The sequence below is a fragment of the Rhineura floridana genome, chromosome 4 (genome assembly GCF_030035675.1).
Source record: "Rhineura floridana isolate rRhiFlo1 chromosome 4, rRhiFlo1.hap2, whole genome shotgun sequence".
NCBI classification, from domain to species: Eukaryota; Metazoa; Chordata; class Lepidosauria; order Squamata; family Rhineuridae; genus Rhineura; species Rhineura floridana.
This window is the reverse complement of record NC_084483.1, coordinates 79,244,177-79,263,656: the sequence shown is the minus strand read 5'-3', so window position 1 is coordinate 79,263,656 and position 19,480 is coordinate 79,244,177. Positions and strand designations below refer to the sequence as shown.

General features: G+C 41.0%; 1 protein-coding gene across 4 annotated transcripts in view; it reads left to right on the top strand.

Moving 5' to 3' along the window:
* Positions 1–19,480, top strand: part of ASCC3 (activating signal cointegrator 1 complex subunit 3) — a 411,273-nt gene that overhangs the window by 132,394 nt on the left and 259,399 nt on the right. For all 4 annotated transcript variants that reach the window (XM_061623428.1, XM_061623430.1, XM_061623431.1 and 1 more), the window contains 3 exons: positions 7,580–7,744; positions 15,894–16,070; positions 18,476–18,547. In XM_061623428.1, coding sequence (XP_061479412.1) covers positions 7,580–7,744; positions 15,894–16,070; positions 18,476–18,547 — 414 coding nt within the window. The remainder of the gene's footprint in view (positions 1–7,579; positions 7,745–15,893; positions 16,071–18,475; positions 18,548–19,480) is intronic.

Sequence of the window (19,480 nt, the reverse complement as noted above, 5' to 3'; positions counted from 1 at the left end):
TTGTAGTTCCAGGTTTTTCCTAGATCCATTACTGTTGATCGAGGCACAGGGGCTCCCAGTGGTGTGGAGTATCTTTTATCAGTTTAGGCTGGGGATCCAACTGTGACCCTCTCTGGACAGGGATATCCTGGCTATAGTAATCTGTGCTCTGGTAACCTCAAGGTTGGATTATTGCAGTGCGCTTTACATGAAAATGGTTCACAAGTAGTGTAGATCCCATCTGAGGGAGGCTGAGAGGGTTGTGACTCCCCATCTGTGATATGTGCTTTCCAGTGAGGTCCACATGGTGCCTTTATCGACACCAGGTGAAGCTTATCTCCCCCTCCCCAGGCATTTGATAGACTGAGATGATGTTGTTTGATGTCAGTCTCTGCCAACTGAGGGAAATAGTTTATGGCTGCAGTAAGGTAATTAACAGATAACATTCAGTAGTCAGGCCATAAATCTGTCAGGCTTGAGGCAAAAAGGACCACAACTATAGTCAGTGTAAATACCGTGAGAGTGAAGAACATACAAGTCCTGGGGAAGTCCAAATTCAAGGTACCGGGGATCCGATGAGACATGGCAGGGTTGAAGACACGCGGTCACAAGCCAGGCTGGCTACAAGGAGTCATGAAAGATCAATGTTGTTTCCAGCAAGAGCCCCAAGCCACTTAAGCTCCCCTCCCTCTTTCAGGTGCTAGCAGTTAGCCCTCTGACTCCCAGGAGCGTGTAGCCTTAAACGGCCAGAACGCCTGCATTGTTCTACTACTCTCAGGTATCTTTGCTCTGCAGGGAGTGGAGGGACCTCCTGTTCACTCTCTGAGTCTGACTGAGGGGCTCCAACTGTATCCTGAACATCTTCCAGTGGTGAGAGGTCTGGAGCTGTTTCTGGGGTGGGTCTGCTTGTTCCCTCTCCTGGGTCTGCTGTGCCAATCCCCTCATCCTCCTCTGATGACTCATCCAAGGGAGGCATGACATTTGTACTAGTGTACTGTGAAAGCTTTCTGTGGCTGCATGGGGTGGTGATTGCTTTTATTATTTTGTTTTTATGGCATGTATATTTACTTTTGTTTTTAACAATATTGTAAGTCACTTGGAGACCTTCAGGTAACAAACAGCTAATAAAACTAATAATAATTTAGTTGGGTGTAGCCCAGGGGGCAAGAGATAATGGGAGGATATTTCTTGATTAAGTGGTGAGGGTTTATTGACCTTGCTGTTCTCTTGGGTTACAATCCAAAGCCTTGGCTGCTTGATTCTCTGCTGAGAGGTACAATGGGACTTCCAGGGCCATGCTGACACCAGCTGGGCAGATCTATGCATAATGCATCAGTGAGAAAGGTTCCAGATGCATAATGTTCTTGGGGGCTGGCTTCAGATGCTGACATTATGTTTAGAATTGTGTTGATGATGCCTCTTGTTTGTTTGGATGGTAGTAGTCGTGTGTGTGTGTGTGTACACATATTTGTATGGAGAAACTTCTGACTTTTGTGTGGTCTGAATGTAGCCTAATGTACAAAGACAATAGTCACATTGTTCCACCCACTTTTGCCTCTGGCCACAGCCATCATTGCCATGTGACCCCCAGAAGTTATCCTGAACATCGTCCAGTGGTGTGAGATCTGGAGAGGGAATGTGACCCTATGGCTGAAAAATGTCCCCCACCCTTGTGCTAGGGGAACCATTTCTACAACCCTAGCTCTACTTTCAAGAGGGTGCTGCTATCCATCTGGTATAACCACAGTTAGAGTGTTAACTATTTGAAGGCTTACCAGGAAGTTGCAGAGAGAAAGTGAAGATAAAGAATGACAGGAATTGGGAATGCTGGAGTGTCAGGGTTGTTATAGACTTGAGTGTTGTAAAAAAGGACGGCCCTAACAGGATGGTTTCCAGATGAGCCTCAAAACAAGCTATTGTTTAATCATAATAATAGCACCAGCTCTCATAAGCAAACTAGTTCTGTGCAGCACTCAACTAGAGTTGGTGATGTAGCAGAAGAACTTATAAGTAGATTTGTTGAGCTTTCATTAGACACTCAGATAATAAACTGGATAAACGGCATAAACTTGAAACGAGACTCAAAAACAATTGCAGTAGAGACAGAAGTGCACGGTGCCAATCAAGAAAATAGAATACAAATACCTCTACCATTAGTTCAACATGAGGAACTTGGGCTCCTGAACCATAACGAACAACATCTGGATTTAATATCAGCTAATAATGTTTCTTTTTCTATTGCAGTCAAGCTGCACAAGAACCTAATTGCCTCTGTGATTGGGCAACTACATAGTCTAGGAAAATTTGAGCCTCCACCTCCTGGTCTAGGCCTGAAAAGTATTGAGCGGAATTTATACAGTGCCTTGCAAAAGTACTCAGACCCCTGGCCAATGCTGTCATACTGCTGAATTACAAATTGTACATTATAATTTTGTTCTGCATTATATTTTATTCTGAAACACTGAAACTCAACATCAATTACAGTAGGGCCCCGCTTTTTGGCACCCCACTTTTCGGTGTTCTGCTAATACGGCAGCGCCAGCAGGGCGATCAGCTGTAGCGTGTGGAGCTCCAGCTGCCGCACTCTATCTGACAGCAATCAGCTGCAGCATGGGGAGCTCCAACCGTGAGAGCGATCAGCTTTAGCTCAGGGAGTTCTAGCTGCTGCGCTCCAGCTGAGAGCGATCAGCTGTAGCATGCGAGCTCCCCGCGCTACAGCTGGTCGTGTGCTACAACTGATGAGCTATAGCATGGGGAGCTCCAGCCGCCGCACTCTAGCTGACAGCGATCAGTTGTAGCGCACAAGCTCCCTGTGCTACAGCTGATCGCACACTCCAGCTCATCACCTGTAGTGTGCTATCAGCTGTAGCGTAGGGAGCTCGCGTGCTACATCTGATCGCTGTCAGGTGTAGCACGGCAGCTGGATTATAGTAGGGCCCCACTTTCCTGCAGTTTTTGCTTTCCGGCGTGGGCTTGGAACATAACCTGTCGTATGAGTGGGGCCCTACTGTGTTGTGACATTGGTTTTATGTTGGGAAATGTTTGTAAGAAACACAAAAAACTGAAATATGTTGCTTGCGTAAGTATTCAGTTGCTACACGTTAATATTTGGTAGAGCCAGCTTTCACTGCAATAACAGCTTTAAGTCTTTTGGGATAGGTATCTCCCAGCTTTGCACATGATGTCAGAAGGATTTGGGCCCATTCTTCTTGGCAGATTAGCTCCAGGTTGTTCAGGTTGGTTGGATGTCGCTTGTGGACCACAATTTTCAAAGAGTGCCACAGATTCTCAATGGGATTGAGATCAGGACTTTGACTGGGCCACTGTAGACATTCACCTGGGGCCACTCCAATGTTGGTTTGGCCTTATGCTTGGGATCAGTGTCCTGCTGAAAAGTGAATTTCCTCCCTAGCTTCAGTTTTTAGTGGACTGAAGCAGGTTTTCTTGCAGTATTTCCCTGTATTTTTCTCCATCCATTCTTCCTTCAATTTTAACAAGTTGCGCAGTCCCTGCTGTTGAGAAGCATGATGCTTACACCACCATACTTCACTGGGCATGGGCAGTGTTAGGTTTGCACCATAATAGCGCATTGAGTTTGGGCCAAAAAGCTCTATCTTGGTCTCATCTGACCACAAAACCTTTTCCTACATTGCAGCTAGGGCACTCTCATGCTTTCTGGCAAACTCCAGACATGCTTTCAGATGGTACCTTTTGAGTAATGGCTTATTTCTTGCAACTCTCCCATACAAGACAGTGTTATGCAGAGCTCTTGATATGGTTGACTGGTGCACCATTACTCCACTCCTAGCCACTGAACTCTATAGCTCCTTCATAGTGATTGTTGGCTTCTCTGTGGCTTCTCTCACAAGTCTCCTTCTTGCTTGAGTGCTGAACTTTGACCAACAGCCTTTTGTTGGCAGTGCCTGGGTGGTGTGATGCAGCTTCTACTTCATGATTATTGATCCAACGGTGTTCATTGGGATATCCAAACCCTTGGATATTATTTTGTACCCTTTTTCTAATCTATGCATTTGTATTACATTATCTCACTTCTGTGGAATGCTCTTTGGTTTTCATTTTCCTTTAGTTCCACAGCCTGACCAATGAACCTTCAACAGGGTTTTTTTTTATCCTGACAATGTGACAGCAACTTTAAAGGTTTGTGGGTGGATGCCAATGGTAAGGTAATTGTGTCCTCGATAGGGCAATTTCTTTCCTCTGTGTAAGCTGGGAGCTTCCACAGCACGGGTTGAATACTTATGCAAACAACATGTTTCAGTTTTTTATTTCTTACAAACATTTCTCAACATAAAACCAATGCCACCTTAGAAGAATTGATTTTAAGTTTCAGTGTTTCAAAATAAAATATACAGAACAAAATTATAATGTACAATTTGTAATTCAGTAGTATGAGAGCACTGGTCAGAGGTCTGATTACTTTTGCAAGGCTTCAGTTGAAAACGGTTTGAGTTGATGCGGCCTGATGACGTGGACAAGGTGCTTGCGATGATGTGGCCAGCAACGTGTCCTCTCGAACCTTGCCCTTCTTGGCTTATTAAAGCTTGCCATGGGGGCCTGACCAAGTGGATCCAGGGTGTGGTCAACGCATCATTGCGGGAGGGAGTGGTTCCAGCCACCTTGAAAGAGGCGATGATCCGACCACTCCTGAAAAAGCCCACCCTGGACCCATTGGTTTGTAACAACTACCGACTGGTTGCAAATACCCCCTTCTTAGGGAAGGTGATTGAGAGGGTTGTGGCGCAGCAACTGCAAGTACTCTTAGATGAAACAGATTATCTTGACCCATCCCAGTCTGGGTTCAGGCCTGGTTATGGGACTGAATCGGCCTTGGTCGCCCTGATGGATGACCTTTATCGGGAGAAGGACAGGGGGAGTGTGACCCTGTTATTCTTACTTGATCACTCAGCGGCTTTTGATACCATTGACCATGGTATCCTTCTGGGCTGACTTGGTGAGCTGGGTATTGGAGGAACTGTTTTACAGTGGTTCTGATCCTATCTCTCAGAGAATAGCATTGGGTGACTGTCTTTTGGCCCCCTGGCAGCTGTGCTGTGGGGTGCCGCAGGGTACCATCTTGTCCCCCATGCTGTTTAACATCTATATGAAGCCCTTGGGAGCAGTCATCAGGAGCTTTGGGGCGAGGTGTCAGCAGTATGCTGATGATACCCAGCTCTATTTCTCCGTAACATCTGAATCGGGAGAGGTCGTGCAAGCCCTGGACGGCTGTCTGGACTTGGTGGTGGGCTGGATGAGGGCCACTAAACTGAGTCTGAATCCTAGCAAGACAGAGGCACTGTGGATTGGTGGTTCCTGAGTTTGGATAATTGGTCAGTTGCCTGCTTTGGATGGGGTTGTACTCCCTCTGAAAGAACAGGTCCATAGCCTGGGGGTGCTCCTGGATCTATCTTTGTTGCTAGAGGGCCAGGTGACCTCATTGGCTAGGAGTGCCTTTTACCAGCTTCAGCTGGTGAGACAGCTGTGGTCATTTCTGGATTGGGATAGCCTGACCACTGTTGTCCACGCACTGGTAACCTCCAGGCTGGATTACTGTAATGTGCTCTATGTGGGGCTGCCCTTGAGGTTGGTCCGGAAGCTGCAGCTGGTGCAAAATGCTGTGGTGAGGCTGCTCCTTGGGGCAGGGTATCGCCAACATATCACCCCGCTGCTGAAAGAATTGCACTTGCTGCCCATCTGCTACAAGGCCAAGTTCAAGGTTCTAGTTTTGGTGTACAAAGCCCTATACAGCTCGGGACCAGGATATCCGAAAGACTGTCTTATCCCTTATATACCCAGTCGATCACTGTGCTCCGCAGGTGAGGGCCACCTGCAGATACCATCTTATCAGAAGGTTCGTTCTGCACAATATAGAAAATGGACCTTTAGCGTGGCAGCACCTACCCTGTGGAATTCCCTCCCTTTGGATAATAGGCAGGTGCCTCAAGGTGGCTTACAAAAAAACACAAATATAAAAATACATCAATAAAACACATCAAAATACTTCAAAATACATCAATAAAACAATACAATTTACAGTAGCCAATACATGCATAAATAAATGTGGGTGAGAAGAAGGATGGGCACAGGAGAAGTCCAAAGAAATGGATCTTGAGGGAAAGACCTGGAGGAGAGATCCTTTCTCCATGATGACCGAGATGATGGGTTAGCGACGCCATGCTACTAAGAATGGATTTTAGTCCTGCCACCACCGACTGCCCCAACCCAGATTATCAAATGGCACCAGTCTCTTTGCTGCACGCTTGCTTCCTGGTGGTGGCAGCAGCTGCTGCTGCGGCTTTTCCTCTGGTTCCTGCGCCTCCTCCTGCCCCGGCGGCGGCGGCGGTGTCTTGGGTGGGCCTGGCGTGAGCCTTGAGGGCCTCGCAGAACTGCTTGAGGCTGACAGCATGCTCTTTCAACAAGACTTTTAGGTTGAGACCTATCCCAGTCTGCGTCTGTGTTAGAATTGCTTAATTTTTTTTTAATAATGTTTTTAACCCTTTTTTTAAGTTGTTTTTTTAAAATGTTTTTAATGCTGTTTTGTTTTAATGTATTTTAAGATCTGTTTATATGATGTTTTAAAGTGTTTTTAGCGCTGTGTTTGCCACCCTGGGCTCCTGTTGGGAGGAAGGGCAGGATATAAATTAAATAATAAATAAATAATAAATATAAGGCACTGTATTTCTTGATTCACAGGAGTTGGGTTCTCCAGTTTCTCCTTCTGTTCCTATCCCACAGGCTACTGTAGATTTGTCCCAAAGTAAAGGTATCTGGCAGTGAGAGTATCTTATTGTTGAACAAAATGTGTTTAGGTCAATGTGGAATTTACAGTAGTTTTAGGAAGAGGCACCTGAAATTTCAGGTTTTGTATATCCAGTTTGTATATCTTTTATCAAGGATCAAGAAATTTTAGCTGGACTTGGTAGCCAGCCCAAATTTGTTCTTGCCTGCACTCCTCCAGAGAGGAAGGACAGGGTCTTCTGAGCCCCAGGAACAGCACAACTGCATTCCTCCAAAGCCAAGAAGGATGGGAGTTCGTTGTCAGAAAGCAGCAGCAAGTCCTGTGGCTTTCAAAGCCTCTCTGAGGTTTAGTGCAGCACTAGAGAGAGCCTCTGCCATTCTCCTGTGTTTCTGAAACCAGTGGGCCATAAGGCATAATCCTTAAGTTTCTCCAGGCACAGGAGGAGGACAAGGATTCTTCTCTATTCCATGCTGTTACCGGAACAAAAACCATACTGGCCAGTGGTGAGCAGTTGAGGGCATTTGTGGACACTTACTTTGATTTTAAATCAAAACTGGGGGAAGGTTTGGCATTTATGATCTTGGGAGGTCTCAAGCTACCTGAATAGTGGATGAGCCACTCCCATGTAATAAAGTTTTCAGTGGGGGACAAACTGATTAGCCGGATCTCTTCTGGCTCAGACTGAGACAAAAGGAAAATAGTTTGAGCCAAAGTGAGGGGATACATAAAATGGCAGTGGAATCTGATTCTCTGGCAAGAATGAGCTTAGCTTCATTGGTTTACAAATTTGTTCTTAATCTCTTGGCATTTCTTTAAATCTCCTTTTGATTTTTTCTTTTTCAGATGCTTGTGACCACTCCAGAGAAATGGGATGTTGTGACAAGGAAGAGTGTGGGAGATGTAGCCCTCTCCCAACTAGTGAAGCTGCTTATTCTTGATGAAGTGCACCTTCTACATGAAGATAGAGGACCTGTGCTAGAAAGCTTAGTGGCACGCACCTTACGGCAGGTACGAGCAAAACCGTTTTTTGAGCAACTATCTCAAACATTACAATTACTGAGGAGAAGCCAGATGATTACAGTTAGTTTCTTTATTTGTGCCTAAGCTGACTCAATATCATGTAGCTACCAATAAGCTGCCATTAAGTGAAAGAAATGGAAATATGTTGATCTGGAACCTTTCTTTCTTTGGTAGCATAAATAAAATAAAGAACAATTCTAAAATCTGTCACACAATTCCTAAAATAAAGCACCTCAAGCAACTTTTAACAAAAACTATCTCCCTCTTGCAAGGCTCTCTTACCAGTCTGAACCAGTCGCTTGATTCCCATCTTGTATAACCTTATTCAAAATTAAAATAGTGGTTCCTGCAGTACAAGACTGAAACCCTGCAGTGACATCATAAGAGTCAAATAATTTCAGATCTAAAATTCTGGACATAGTTAACTATGCTAGAAATAATGGGGTTTTTACATTCTGTCACCAAATATTGGGAGATCAAGGCCCATAATTCCTAGTAGAGTATACTCTGTCTAGCTTATACCGTACATCAGAGATGAGGATGTAGATTGTGGTCATCCAGGTACTGTTGGACTCCAGATGCCATCAGCATTGTGTGACCAGCAACCAGGGATAATGGGTGTTATAGTCCAACAACATCTGGAGGGCCACAGGTTCCCCACCACTGCCATACATGTTGAATGATAAAGCTGGCTCATCTTTAAACTGGCAGCTTAATATAGTGTAGTAACACCATGTCTACATAACTCATTAATACAAGGTTTCGGTTATGTGATTTCATGTTTGAAAATATGAACACTTCTTGGGTTGTAGAACCCTCAGAAAGTGTTTGGCCCTTTTAGGATGTTTAAACATTCAGTGGAAGAAATATTAATGTCATATGTCAGATGCAATGCAGGAGCGAAAATCAAATCCTGGAGTTGAGGGAGATATTATTACCAAAACAAAATTAGCTAAAGTGTGCTTAAGATTTTAAGCAATTATTTGTTGAAATATTGGCAGAGTGACTCCACTGTAAGTTTTCTTTTATTTAAAGGAACTCTATTGTGAATTAGAATAGTATATGAGATGGCTGCTTGGGGGTTTGGATATGATCACAAAGCACCCTGGGAGGTTGTGTGTTGGATAGCTGTCTTTTTTATGTGTTTTGCTGAGCTCAGCTTCTGGTCTCTGCAACTCAAGGGTCAAGTAACATATCTTGCAGGATAAAAGCTGAAGTGACCTTAACTAAAAGGGTATCAAACCACAAGTGCCATTATATACTTTGTGAATTCTAAAGGTTCCTTTTACAAGATATTTAAATTGAATTGGCAGAACTTCTTTTAGTGGAAAAAGGCTTTGAGCTTTGCTCATATGCTATAGATATAACATCAAAAGACTTCTGTGAAACTAATTTGCAGCTTTGATGTTTAAAATTGTGCATTCCTGAAAATAACAGGGATGTAGGATGAAAATGCTTAAACATTTAAAATAGGAAAAAATTAATCCCCCCCCATACAGTTCAGTAATATCTACTTTGCACATTAGTGCAGTTGAAATTTCTCTTTTTGGCTCCAAGATATTTGCTACAGAGATGCTGGTCATCATTTGACTGGTACATTGACGGCTGCCTTTCTGATGTAGACATTTGTCAAAATTAACAATGGGAAAGACCCCCCCCCCATTTTGGAATTGGCTTCTTCTTTTTAAGCTTTATTGGCGAAGTCTGGAATAAAATCTCTACATTGTCTGAGAGTTCTCTTCTCGCTTATAATGAGGTCAGAGGAGTTTCCTGTCAGCCTTCTCTACTGCTCACCCATTTCCAAAATGTATCCTTGCAAAGAGAAAAATTGGTGGTGGTAGGGGGCTAGCAGCAGTGGCACAGACAGATTTCTTCCCTTAGACATTCAGCTCCTCCCTTCCGTTACTACCATACCTTTAAGGCAGTGAATGCCTTAATGCTCAGAAGCATCCATTGTTTCTGGGAAACATGGGGAGTTAATCTGAGACATTAAGGGTTGTATTCAACATAGCATTAAGGAAATTGTTCCATCAGTGCAAGCATTTTTACTTGTCCAATAGAATGATCTCCCTTCTTCTCCCTCACTTGCTATCCTTAGGGGTTCTCCCAACCCAACCCTCCAGAGCAGATTTGAGGAGGTCACAGGAGATGGAAAGTCTCATTGCACTAGTGAGAAACCTTGTGCTGGCTTCTACTAGTGCAATGTGTTAATAGAATATGGTCCTATATATTGAGGCCTCTATTGATTCATAGGGTCGTAATCGACTTGAAGGCACATAACAACAACAAATTGCTGTTGCGGTTGACACCGTAATACAAACAGTTGCTGTCTTGAAGTATTCTGACCCTCCCATCTTTGTTATTTATTTATTTATCAATCATCTTTAGCCTTTTTAACCTTTACTTTTACCCTCTCTGTTGCTTACCTTCATAAAGAGAGCGTGGCACTGAATCACAGATTGGTTTATACCCATGCAAGACAGTGCACATGTTGACATGCTGAGGAATTGTCAACTTGCACAAAATCCTTAGGCATGATGTTTGGGGTTGTAGCTCTGTGGTGCTTGTCATATTCAGGGAAGAGTTGAAGGGGACAAGTGGTTGGACTAATAATTGATGGAATTTTCCAGTCATCTGCTGCTAGAATAAATAATTATGTATTGTAGCCTTAGATTCTGCTTAAATTGGTCTGTAAAAAATGCATGGATTCTGTAGATGGATTCTGCTTAAATTGGTCTGTAATAAAAATGCAAAAACTTTAGTTGACAGAATGTGGAATTCTCTTGCATTCTCTCGAGCATTATCAGGCACATGTGATATGATACACACACTCCACATATAAAATAAATTAGATAATGCTATTTTAGTTGTCAGGTGTGAAAGCCTCAGAAAATTGGAGCAGTTGTTTACCCATCACAGAATAGTGCAGAGTTATGCAGTTGTGCAGTGTTGTGTACAGTTAGCAGGTTTTTCCTCCTGTTGCTTGATTTTTCTATTAATAGAGGCTTCGGAGGTCAAAGTACTTCAAACATCAGAATTCATTTGTTAGAATTAACCCATGTATAGTTTTTCTTAGTTGGGTAGTTGCCTAGTAACAAATGCATTTTTGTTCTGAATAGTTGAGGCCCATATGCTTTCCAGTTGGTTTCTGTGTATGGTTTCTATGCTAATTATGCTTGTATTTCTGTATTGACTTTTTTGTTCCTAAAAATGGGTAAATAAGCACTGAGTAGTAAATCTTTTTAGTCTTAATTGCAGAAATGCTTGCTTGAATAGACCCATTGAAATGTGTGGGATGGTATTATGCTATCAGATATGACCCCCTAATACCCCTTCCCTTTTAGTAAAGATATTTAGCAGGGTGTTTTCTGAAGGAAACTTAATTGTAGAGAATCGTGCTGTTGCAGGACTTGAATCTTTCTGTCCTTTACAGAAATAGCTTACAGGTTGCTTCCAAAATTACAGTTGTCTGTCTTAGATATCCATCTCCATTTGCTTCCTGGGGGAAAAGTTCCTAGGTGATCTTACAGTGTCAGCGAGGAACCTTTTGGAACCTTAGTTGAGGGGAAATAGCAGGCAGGACATGGGTTAAACACTGCTTTTCTCTTGCAGATTTCTCTTCCCACTGCTGCTGTACAAAGGAAAAACAGAATTTGGGGTTTGGAAATGTCACATGATCATGTAACATGTATTTCAGGTCTACATGGGTGGAGCCTCCCCAATTTTGACAGGCTGCAAAAAGAAAAAAAATAAAGTAGACATGGCATTGACGAAGAGTTTTAAACCTTTACACCCAGTTCAGCACGTTGATAGGAATGCTAATTAGCTTCTCCTTGGTTGTCATACTGATCATTTGATGAATGGAAAGGGGGTGCTATCCCCACTGATCAGCAGATGAGGGGTCTGTTTGTCCTGTGTGTGTCAGTGAGGGAGAGGGAAAGTGAATGCCAATGAATGGGGTGGCCACTCACCACTTGCACCCACGTTGGAGGAAAGGTAAATATGGCCCTCGGGCCTAAAACATGTAGTGCCCACCCACTCTATGTCCTCAGCAGCCATCTTAGTATGCTCAATGGGTAGAAAATAACTTGTACTCCTATTTGGGGTAGGGCATATTAGAATAGGGATTTTTCCTAATTCCGAATTTCCATGGCACCCATAATTGCATTCAATTATATACCTAATAGACAGAAGGATAAGAATTGTTACTACAACTATTACAGTTTTTAGAAAACTGTGTTTGAAATTGCTTCATGTTTCTACTGTGTATGGTGTAATCTTATAAGGGTGCACCATAGGATATCAACATGTTCAGAAACATGCCTTGTCACTAATAATGAGGCTCATTAAACATGCTCAAAGTGTGCTTCCTTCATCACCAACAACTGCATCCTGGAGCAAGGCTGCAGGTCAGATAGCATTTCCCTTTTTAGAGTGGAAAAAAATATTTAAATTCAGGCACTGTTCAAGTCTGATTTAATGCTGTGCTCCTGTCTTCTCTTGCGTGAGAGCTCAGGACGTTTCCCTCTGCAACAAGGGAGACTATAAAAGACCCTCAATACACACATTTCACTACACATCAATAATAATGTGTCAAATCCTGCAATCCCTATCCCAGATTTTATCCCTTGGCTTCTCCACCACCACACCAATTCTCCTAGGATCCCTGGAGATGAGAGTGGATAAATAGAGCAAAGTATGGCAAGAGTCAGTTTCTCAGAAGGTCTGTGTCAAAACAAGATTTTTTTCCCCTGACCTTCAAAGTGAAAGCAGATTGATCATGAAAGGCAGGAAAGAAACAAGGACAGTGGGGGGAATGGACTCCCAACATACTCATTTATTTATTTATTTATTTATTTATTAGGCTTATATCCCGCCTGACTAGCGATAGCTCTCTGGGCGGTGAACAGCAAAAAAGTACAATAAATACAGTAAGAAAAACAATACAGTGCAAAAATCCAATTAAGTTATAGTAAGTTAAAAAGTACAGTTAAAATGCTTTGGGAAAGAGGAAGAGGATCCATTCTTACTCTCTCGCCTCTCGCACTGGGAGCCCTGCTGTCTGCGTTGTGCTGACATTGTTGGTCATACTGCTTTGGGGCTCCTAGATGGCCAGGTTGCTCCCCTTGCTGGAGTTGTCAGACCCTTGGTTGTCAGACCCTTGGCCACTTGTTGGCACTTCTTTGAATCCTGACTGCCATTTTCTGTACAAGGCCTGACAGGTCACAACATAACTGTCAGCAAAGACAGAGGGGAGAATGAAAAACCAGCTCAAGAGTCTTCCTGATTGACAGTAGATGGAAGGACTCAATGATGTAAGGCTCCTGTCTTCCGATAGGGGGTGTTCTTCTAGATGCAGTTTTCAACCAACTTTTTAAAAAATGTAACTACTATAGGAATGATACTCAGCCAGTAACTATAGGAGAATAGTATTGGTTGACAGCATACTGAAATCTGGAATTTAAGAGACATCTTCATTTTAGTTTCTGTGCAAATGTTTCTTAACATAAACTTTATTAAATGGCTAAAACCAGTTCCAGTAGTTGAAACACAGTCCACTGATGGCCTAATTTTAGAAGGTAAAATTCAGAGTAAAGATTTGCCAGCATAAAACATTATTTTGCAGAATTTTAATGTATTTTAATTAAAAATCAGGGTTCATTACAATGTTGAAAACATAACCTGATGATGATAACTCCCGTGCTATTTCTCATTCTAATACATAATGAAGTCCAATTTTCAGTAAGCTTTGTTGTCTGTCTTTGTATACCCTTAACAAAGCTTGAACATCAAAGCTGTTGACCATTCCTTCTGGAACCATTTTGTTGTTGGTGGTGCTACTCCTCCAAAGAGTTGGCAGCTATACAAATCGTTGCTGCAATTAGTTAGCAAAATACTAAGTCTCTTAAAATAACTCAACAGTACTATATTTGCTTCAAGAGGGATTAAAGTATTCAGCCATGTCTCCAATTAACCTTATAATCTCTGTTCAAAAATTCTTACACTCCCACTCCCAATCGTAGTAAAGTCATTATCAATAGCATAGTACTACAGCTATAATCGTATGTTAATTCTTTCTTATATTTCAGTTGTGTGTGGCATCAAATACTGCTGGAGGTGAACCTTTAAAATGTTTAACATTTGAATTATCTTGTATCAAAATCTATTTCTAGTTTTTGAAACTTCACAGAAGTATAGAAAGATCATGTGCCTTTTTAAGACATGCAGATACCCATTACAGTAGTTTGTAATATCGTAAACTGCTTTTCTTAATATCCCCCTGAACTATTTGCATCCTGAATAAAAATTGCCTATACTTTTTCATGCACTAGTTTCAGTAATTGCACAAATGATACGGGTCCCATATTACTGACACTGTTACAGTTGCCTGTCAATTAGCTACACCTATAAATCATGACAGGATTGCTCTTTGACTCAAATCTGCTTCGGTGTTATCATAATGTGGAACAATGTTGCCTTCAGACTACTTGGTGTACAAATTAAATTGCTCATTTTTCCTCAAAAGCTAGTTCTTGTTGGTTCTTTGCCTCTGTCTGTCTGCCTACTTCTGTACTACTTTTCCAGCAGTTCAAATTGGTTTGCATCTAATTTAAAAACAAAACACTAAGAACAAGAACAACACACCATTGCAGAGACACAAAACAATTTGAAAGAAATATGTAAGAGTTAGCTCTTGTAACCATCTGAATTGGTCCCAGAAGCAAACTGACAAGCAGTACAAGTGCCACAGAACAGGTTGGAAAGATTTCTGCCTATCAACACCTGTAAGAAGACATGTAGCAACATTCTGTACCTGCTGAAACTTCTGAATTGCCTTTGGGACAGCCCCTTGCAAAGTGTTTTGTAGTAATCAGTCCTAAAAGGTACAGAAGCATGGCTCAGCATAGCATGATCTGATCTGTCTGACAGGGAAAAGCCCCCTTACTAGCCAAAACCAACAACTCCTACCCACCTCTTAGGAATCAGTACTGGATCTAGGAGTAACCCCTAGGCCCTTTACCTTATAGTATCACAGAGACCCCATCAATCATAGGCAGACTTATCCTCCTCCGAGCCACAGCCATTCCCTACTAGCACCACCATATCAGATTCAATTTTAACCGATTCTCCTCCATCCATTTGACCACATTGTTCAAACCCTGGCTCAGAACACAGATAGCTGTTCCTGGATACATTGTTAAAGGTATATAGAGGTTTAAGCAGTCATTACCAAATTTCCACAGAATTATCAGCATGCTGGGGTATAAGAATCAGTGGATTTAAGTGTAAATTGAAAACATCCTTGCTTTATCAGTTTAATGTTGCTAAAAAAAGTTTAACATCAGTTTTGTTCATATTGTATTTGTTCTGAACTCATCCCCTTTGAAGTTTCAGCTGTAAGAGTGCTCCCTCTGAAGCATACTCACTTTATGAACAACTCTTAGTGCTGCTGTGCAAGAATGAGAACAAAATAGATTAGGACTTACTACATATATTTGCGTGATTTTGTTCATTCATTGACGCCAGTTATTAGTTGCTTTTGAGATCTCACAAAGTGACACTCAGAAAGAAACACAACAATAGAACCTCAGGCAGAGTGTGAAATGCTGAGTGAGTACAGACAAGCAGATACATGAGAGATAAAGAATTAGATCACCAAAATTCTCTGAAGAGAACAGTAAAAAGATACATTTTCAAGGCCTCCTTGAATGTCAGAACTGAACCAATTTGCAGTAGGTAAACAAGAGTTTCTGACTCGCAGTTGTTTAACCATGGCAGCAACTAAAAAGCTTTTTCTTTCTAAACTAGGTTGTTCTAATGAAAGAAAACATTGGGGAAAATCAGGAGTGGGGTTTTTTTGTGTGAAAGGACTGTGAGCTCAGTTCAGATTCTAACAAGAACACCACCCCCTCAAAGCCTCTAGTTTGCACTTGTCCCTAGTTGGTGGACCTTGGGAGGTTAGTTTAGAAGGAGGGGGCTCCTGCTGTCCATATTGTGCAAATTGTTAGTATCACTTGATATATTTTCTATATATACTGAATTTATTTTAATATTTTCTTAAATTAGCTCTTCCTTTTGTGTGGTCTAATAAAAATGTGGTAATTTAATAATTCTTTCTTTCTTTCTTTCTTTCTAGGTTGAATCTACACAAAGCATGATTAGGATCTTGGGCCTTTCAGCCACTTTACCTAATTACCTTGATGTTGCTACATTTTTGCATGTTAATCCTTATATTGGGCTATTTTATTTTGATGGTCGTTTTCGGCCTGTTCCGCTTGGGCAGACATTTATTGGGATCAAGACAACCAACAAGGTACATTGTTACCATGAAATATTTGATATGATTTGTTGAGAGAACTGTTCTTAGGAACATGTTCAAGGCAGTACTTTGCCATTTATCTGAAGCAGTGACCATCTCTCTTTTATTTTCACCCTTTTGTAACCATTCCTAAGTACTTGCAAGTACATTTTGGTTAGATTTATCCTTCGCTAATCTTGCCTCTCTTCTTTCTATTACCTTCTTCAGTGTTAGCTTTAGATTTTAAACTGGTTTGAGGTAATGATCTTTTTTATTTTTTGTTTGGTTACAGAATTCTATGTGCTATGTATGTTTGATGGACATATAAACAAACAATACCTAATATTTTAGCATATGTATATTGTTTTAAGGTATTTCAAATGATTCACATATGTCATCTTGGTAATCCTTATAACAAGCCTACGCGAGTAGTTCAGTATGGTTCCCGTTTTCCAAATGGGGATCTGTGGCTTACCTTAAGGCTTCATAGTGAGTCCTTGGCTGTGTAGAGATTTGAATTTGAAACTTAGGCTGTAATCCAATATATGTCTACTTAGAAGTAAGCTCCATTGGGTTCAATGGGACTTATTCCCAGGTAAGTGTGCATTGGATTGCAGCTTTAGTCTGCAATTCTAAATTCATTTACTATGGAATAATCTCTGTTACACACAATAGAACTTTCTTTTGAGTAAACATGCATAGGAATAAGTTGCTGTGTAACTTACAGGACAGCTGTATAAGTTGCTGCTTTGGACTTTACCCAGCAACGCAGAAATGTGATGTGGGAGTTGCTTTGGTGTTCTATTTTTGGTGCTGCTGTCTGACTCCCATGTCTTCCTACAGTTGCATAATGCTACAGCGACACAAAATTGCTGATGTAGGAGGAAATATTTAACATCCTTTTTAAAATAACCTTATTATAACCTTGGAATGTTGTTTTTTTCATTCACTTGGATTTGAGGGTTGTTTTGCTTTCTAGATGGTATTGAATTCCCCCCTCATTATTACATGTTTTGCCATGATAATAAAAATGGCAGTTCCCATTTTATTTCTTTGCTAGCGAGTTATTTATTCTCTACAATCAACTACCCTTTTAATAGTGATTTGTTATGGGCAGAGGATCAGCTCTGACTGTGAATTTTCTGGCTTCATTTTAAGCTGCTGCTGCCTTAATGATTGAATTATTTCCCCTTTAGTCCCACTCAGGTGGACTTAGTTATGTTGCAATGTGATCAGGAATTATGTTACTTTCCAATTGTAAATATAAATGGAGAGTTAATATCTCATTACTTTTCTGAAACTGTCTTTTATCTGTGTTGATATCAGATTCACTTAAAAGGTTGTACAAAAGTGGTCTATTGTGCAAAATGCTTGCAAAATTAAAGATGAGGTTTATCCAGGCAAGTCGGTGGTTTTCCTCTCTCTGGTTTCATTCAGGAGGAACATACCAAGCTCCAAAGGCAGCACAAGCGTATATGTAGATAGCAGTAGTTTTCTCTCTGGAGAGAATAAAGAGTCTGGGTAAGGATTTGGCAATGAACAAGCTCACACATAACTTTCTGCCCCCAGTGTGTAACTTCAGTCTGCAGTCCTGTATACACTTACCTGGGGAAAAAATCTCATTGATTTATATCTTATAGCTGAATAAACATGTATAGGATCGCTTTGTTTCATCTTCTTTTGTCCCCATCTCTATAAATGATACACTTTCACCCAGGAGCAGCTTTGCATGAGTTGCCTGATTTAACAGCAACCATGGAGCTATAAATCTTGAATATTTATTGCATGATCCCAAAGGGTATCTTTCTGTTCCATAGTGCTGTATGCAGCCGGTGAAACTAGTTTTGACCATGAGACAATGGTGACTTCTAGCTTGATTTGATATATAGAGGACTGATGATGCCAAGCCTTGCATTTAAGTAGGGATTTGGAGCTTACTGGAATGGTGGTGCCTGCTGATGACTTCAGAATATTGCAAGTGCAACTAGTGACATGGTTGAGGTGATTGCTAGAAAACCATCCTGCAGCACAGATCAAAGCAAGCTGCAGACCTCATCCAGTCTGAGGAACAGAACTCCCTTAAAGGCCAGACCCAAGATAGATTGTGCTCATGGGCCATATTTTCCTCCTTCTGCCGCCAAATAGGCAATACTAAAAAGACCTAACTATATTGCTTGGTGTAATAAAAATGATTTTATATTTTTCAAATTACCTACATTTGACATTAATATATGTTCCAAACTATGTGTTTCTCAATGAAAGAGAAGTGTGTAATAATGTTTCAAGTATGTTTGCATTTGTCGATCATTAGTAATACCTTATACATTTTCTGAATTATGCCATGTTAAAAGATGGTGGTATAACAATACTGTCTTTTACATTTTGATTCTATAATAAAGTATCTGTATCATACTGCTCAGGTACAGCAGCTGAATAATATGGATGAAGTTTGTTATGAAAATGTCTTGAAGCAAGTAACAGCTGGACATCAGGTATGTTTGTTTACTGGCTTTTAGTTAGACCTTGCTTGTGAATATCCACAAGGATTTATTCTTTGCACACATAAGCATTTTGATTTCCCTCTGTTCTGTTAGGACAGCTTACTCAACCTTTTGAGGTTTTTGGAGGCTGTGAAAAGCTTTTAAAATAAAAGTTTTTCATGTACGGAAGCCTGCACAGTCAAATGCTGCAGTATCAAATGCAAGCACATGCAGATTTATTTCCACTTGTTGTATGGCATTTGTCTTCTTCTGCCATATAGAAACCTGAGGAAGAGTGTCGTGCTCTAATGAAATAATGTACGTTTCCATTGAAGGTGTGCATTCATTTAACTCTGCCTCCTGCAGATACCATCTTATCAGGAGGTCCGTTCTGCACAACATAGGAAACGGACCTTTAGTGTGGCAGCACCTACCCTGTGGAATTCCCTCCCCTTAAAGGTTAGACAGGTGCCATCTCTATTATATTTTTGGCACCTATTGAAGACCTTCCTCTTTCAACAAGCCTTTTAAGCTGAGACTATCCCAGTCTGCGTCTGTGTTGGAATTGCTTTTTAATATGTTTTTAAACCTTTTTTTAAAACAAAAATATGTTTTTAAACTTTTGTTTTTAAACAGATGTTTTGAAAGCTTTTTTAAAAAGATGTTTTGCTTTTAATGTATTTTAAAGTCTGTGTTTATGATGTTTTAAAGTGTTTTTGGTGCTTTTGTTTGCTGCCCTGGGCTCCTGCTGGGAGGAAGGGCAGGATATAAATAAAATAATAAATAAATAAATAATACCAAATGAAAAATTAAACTGAGTGGGAACCCATTTAGTTCAGCTTTCATTCATTATAAAACAAATATCATGAGTGATGAATGGGTGCAAATATGTTTACTTTCATTATCCTTTTCACCCATTGGTTACCCATTGGTTATTCCTTTCTG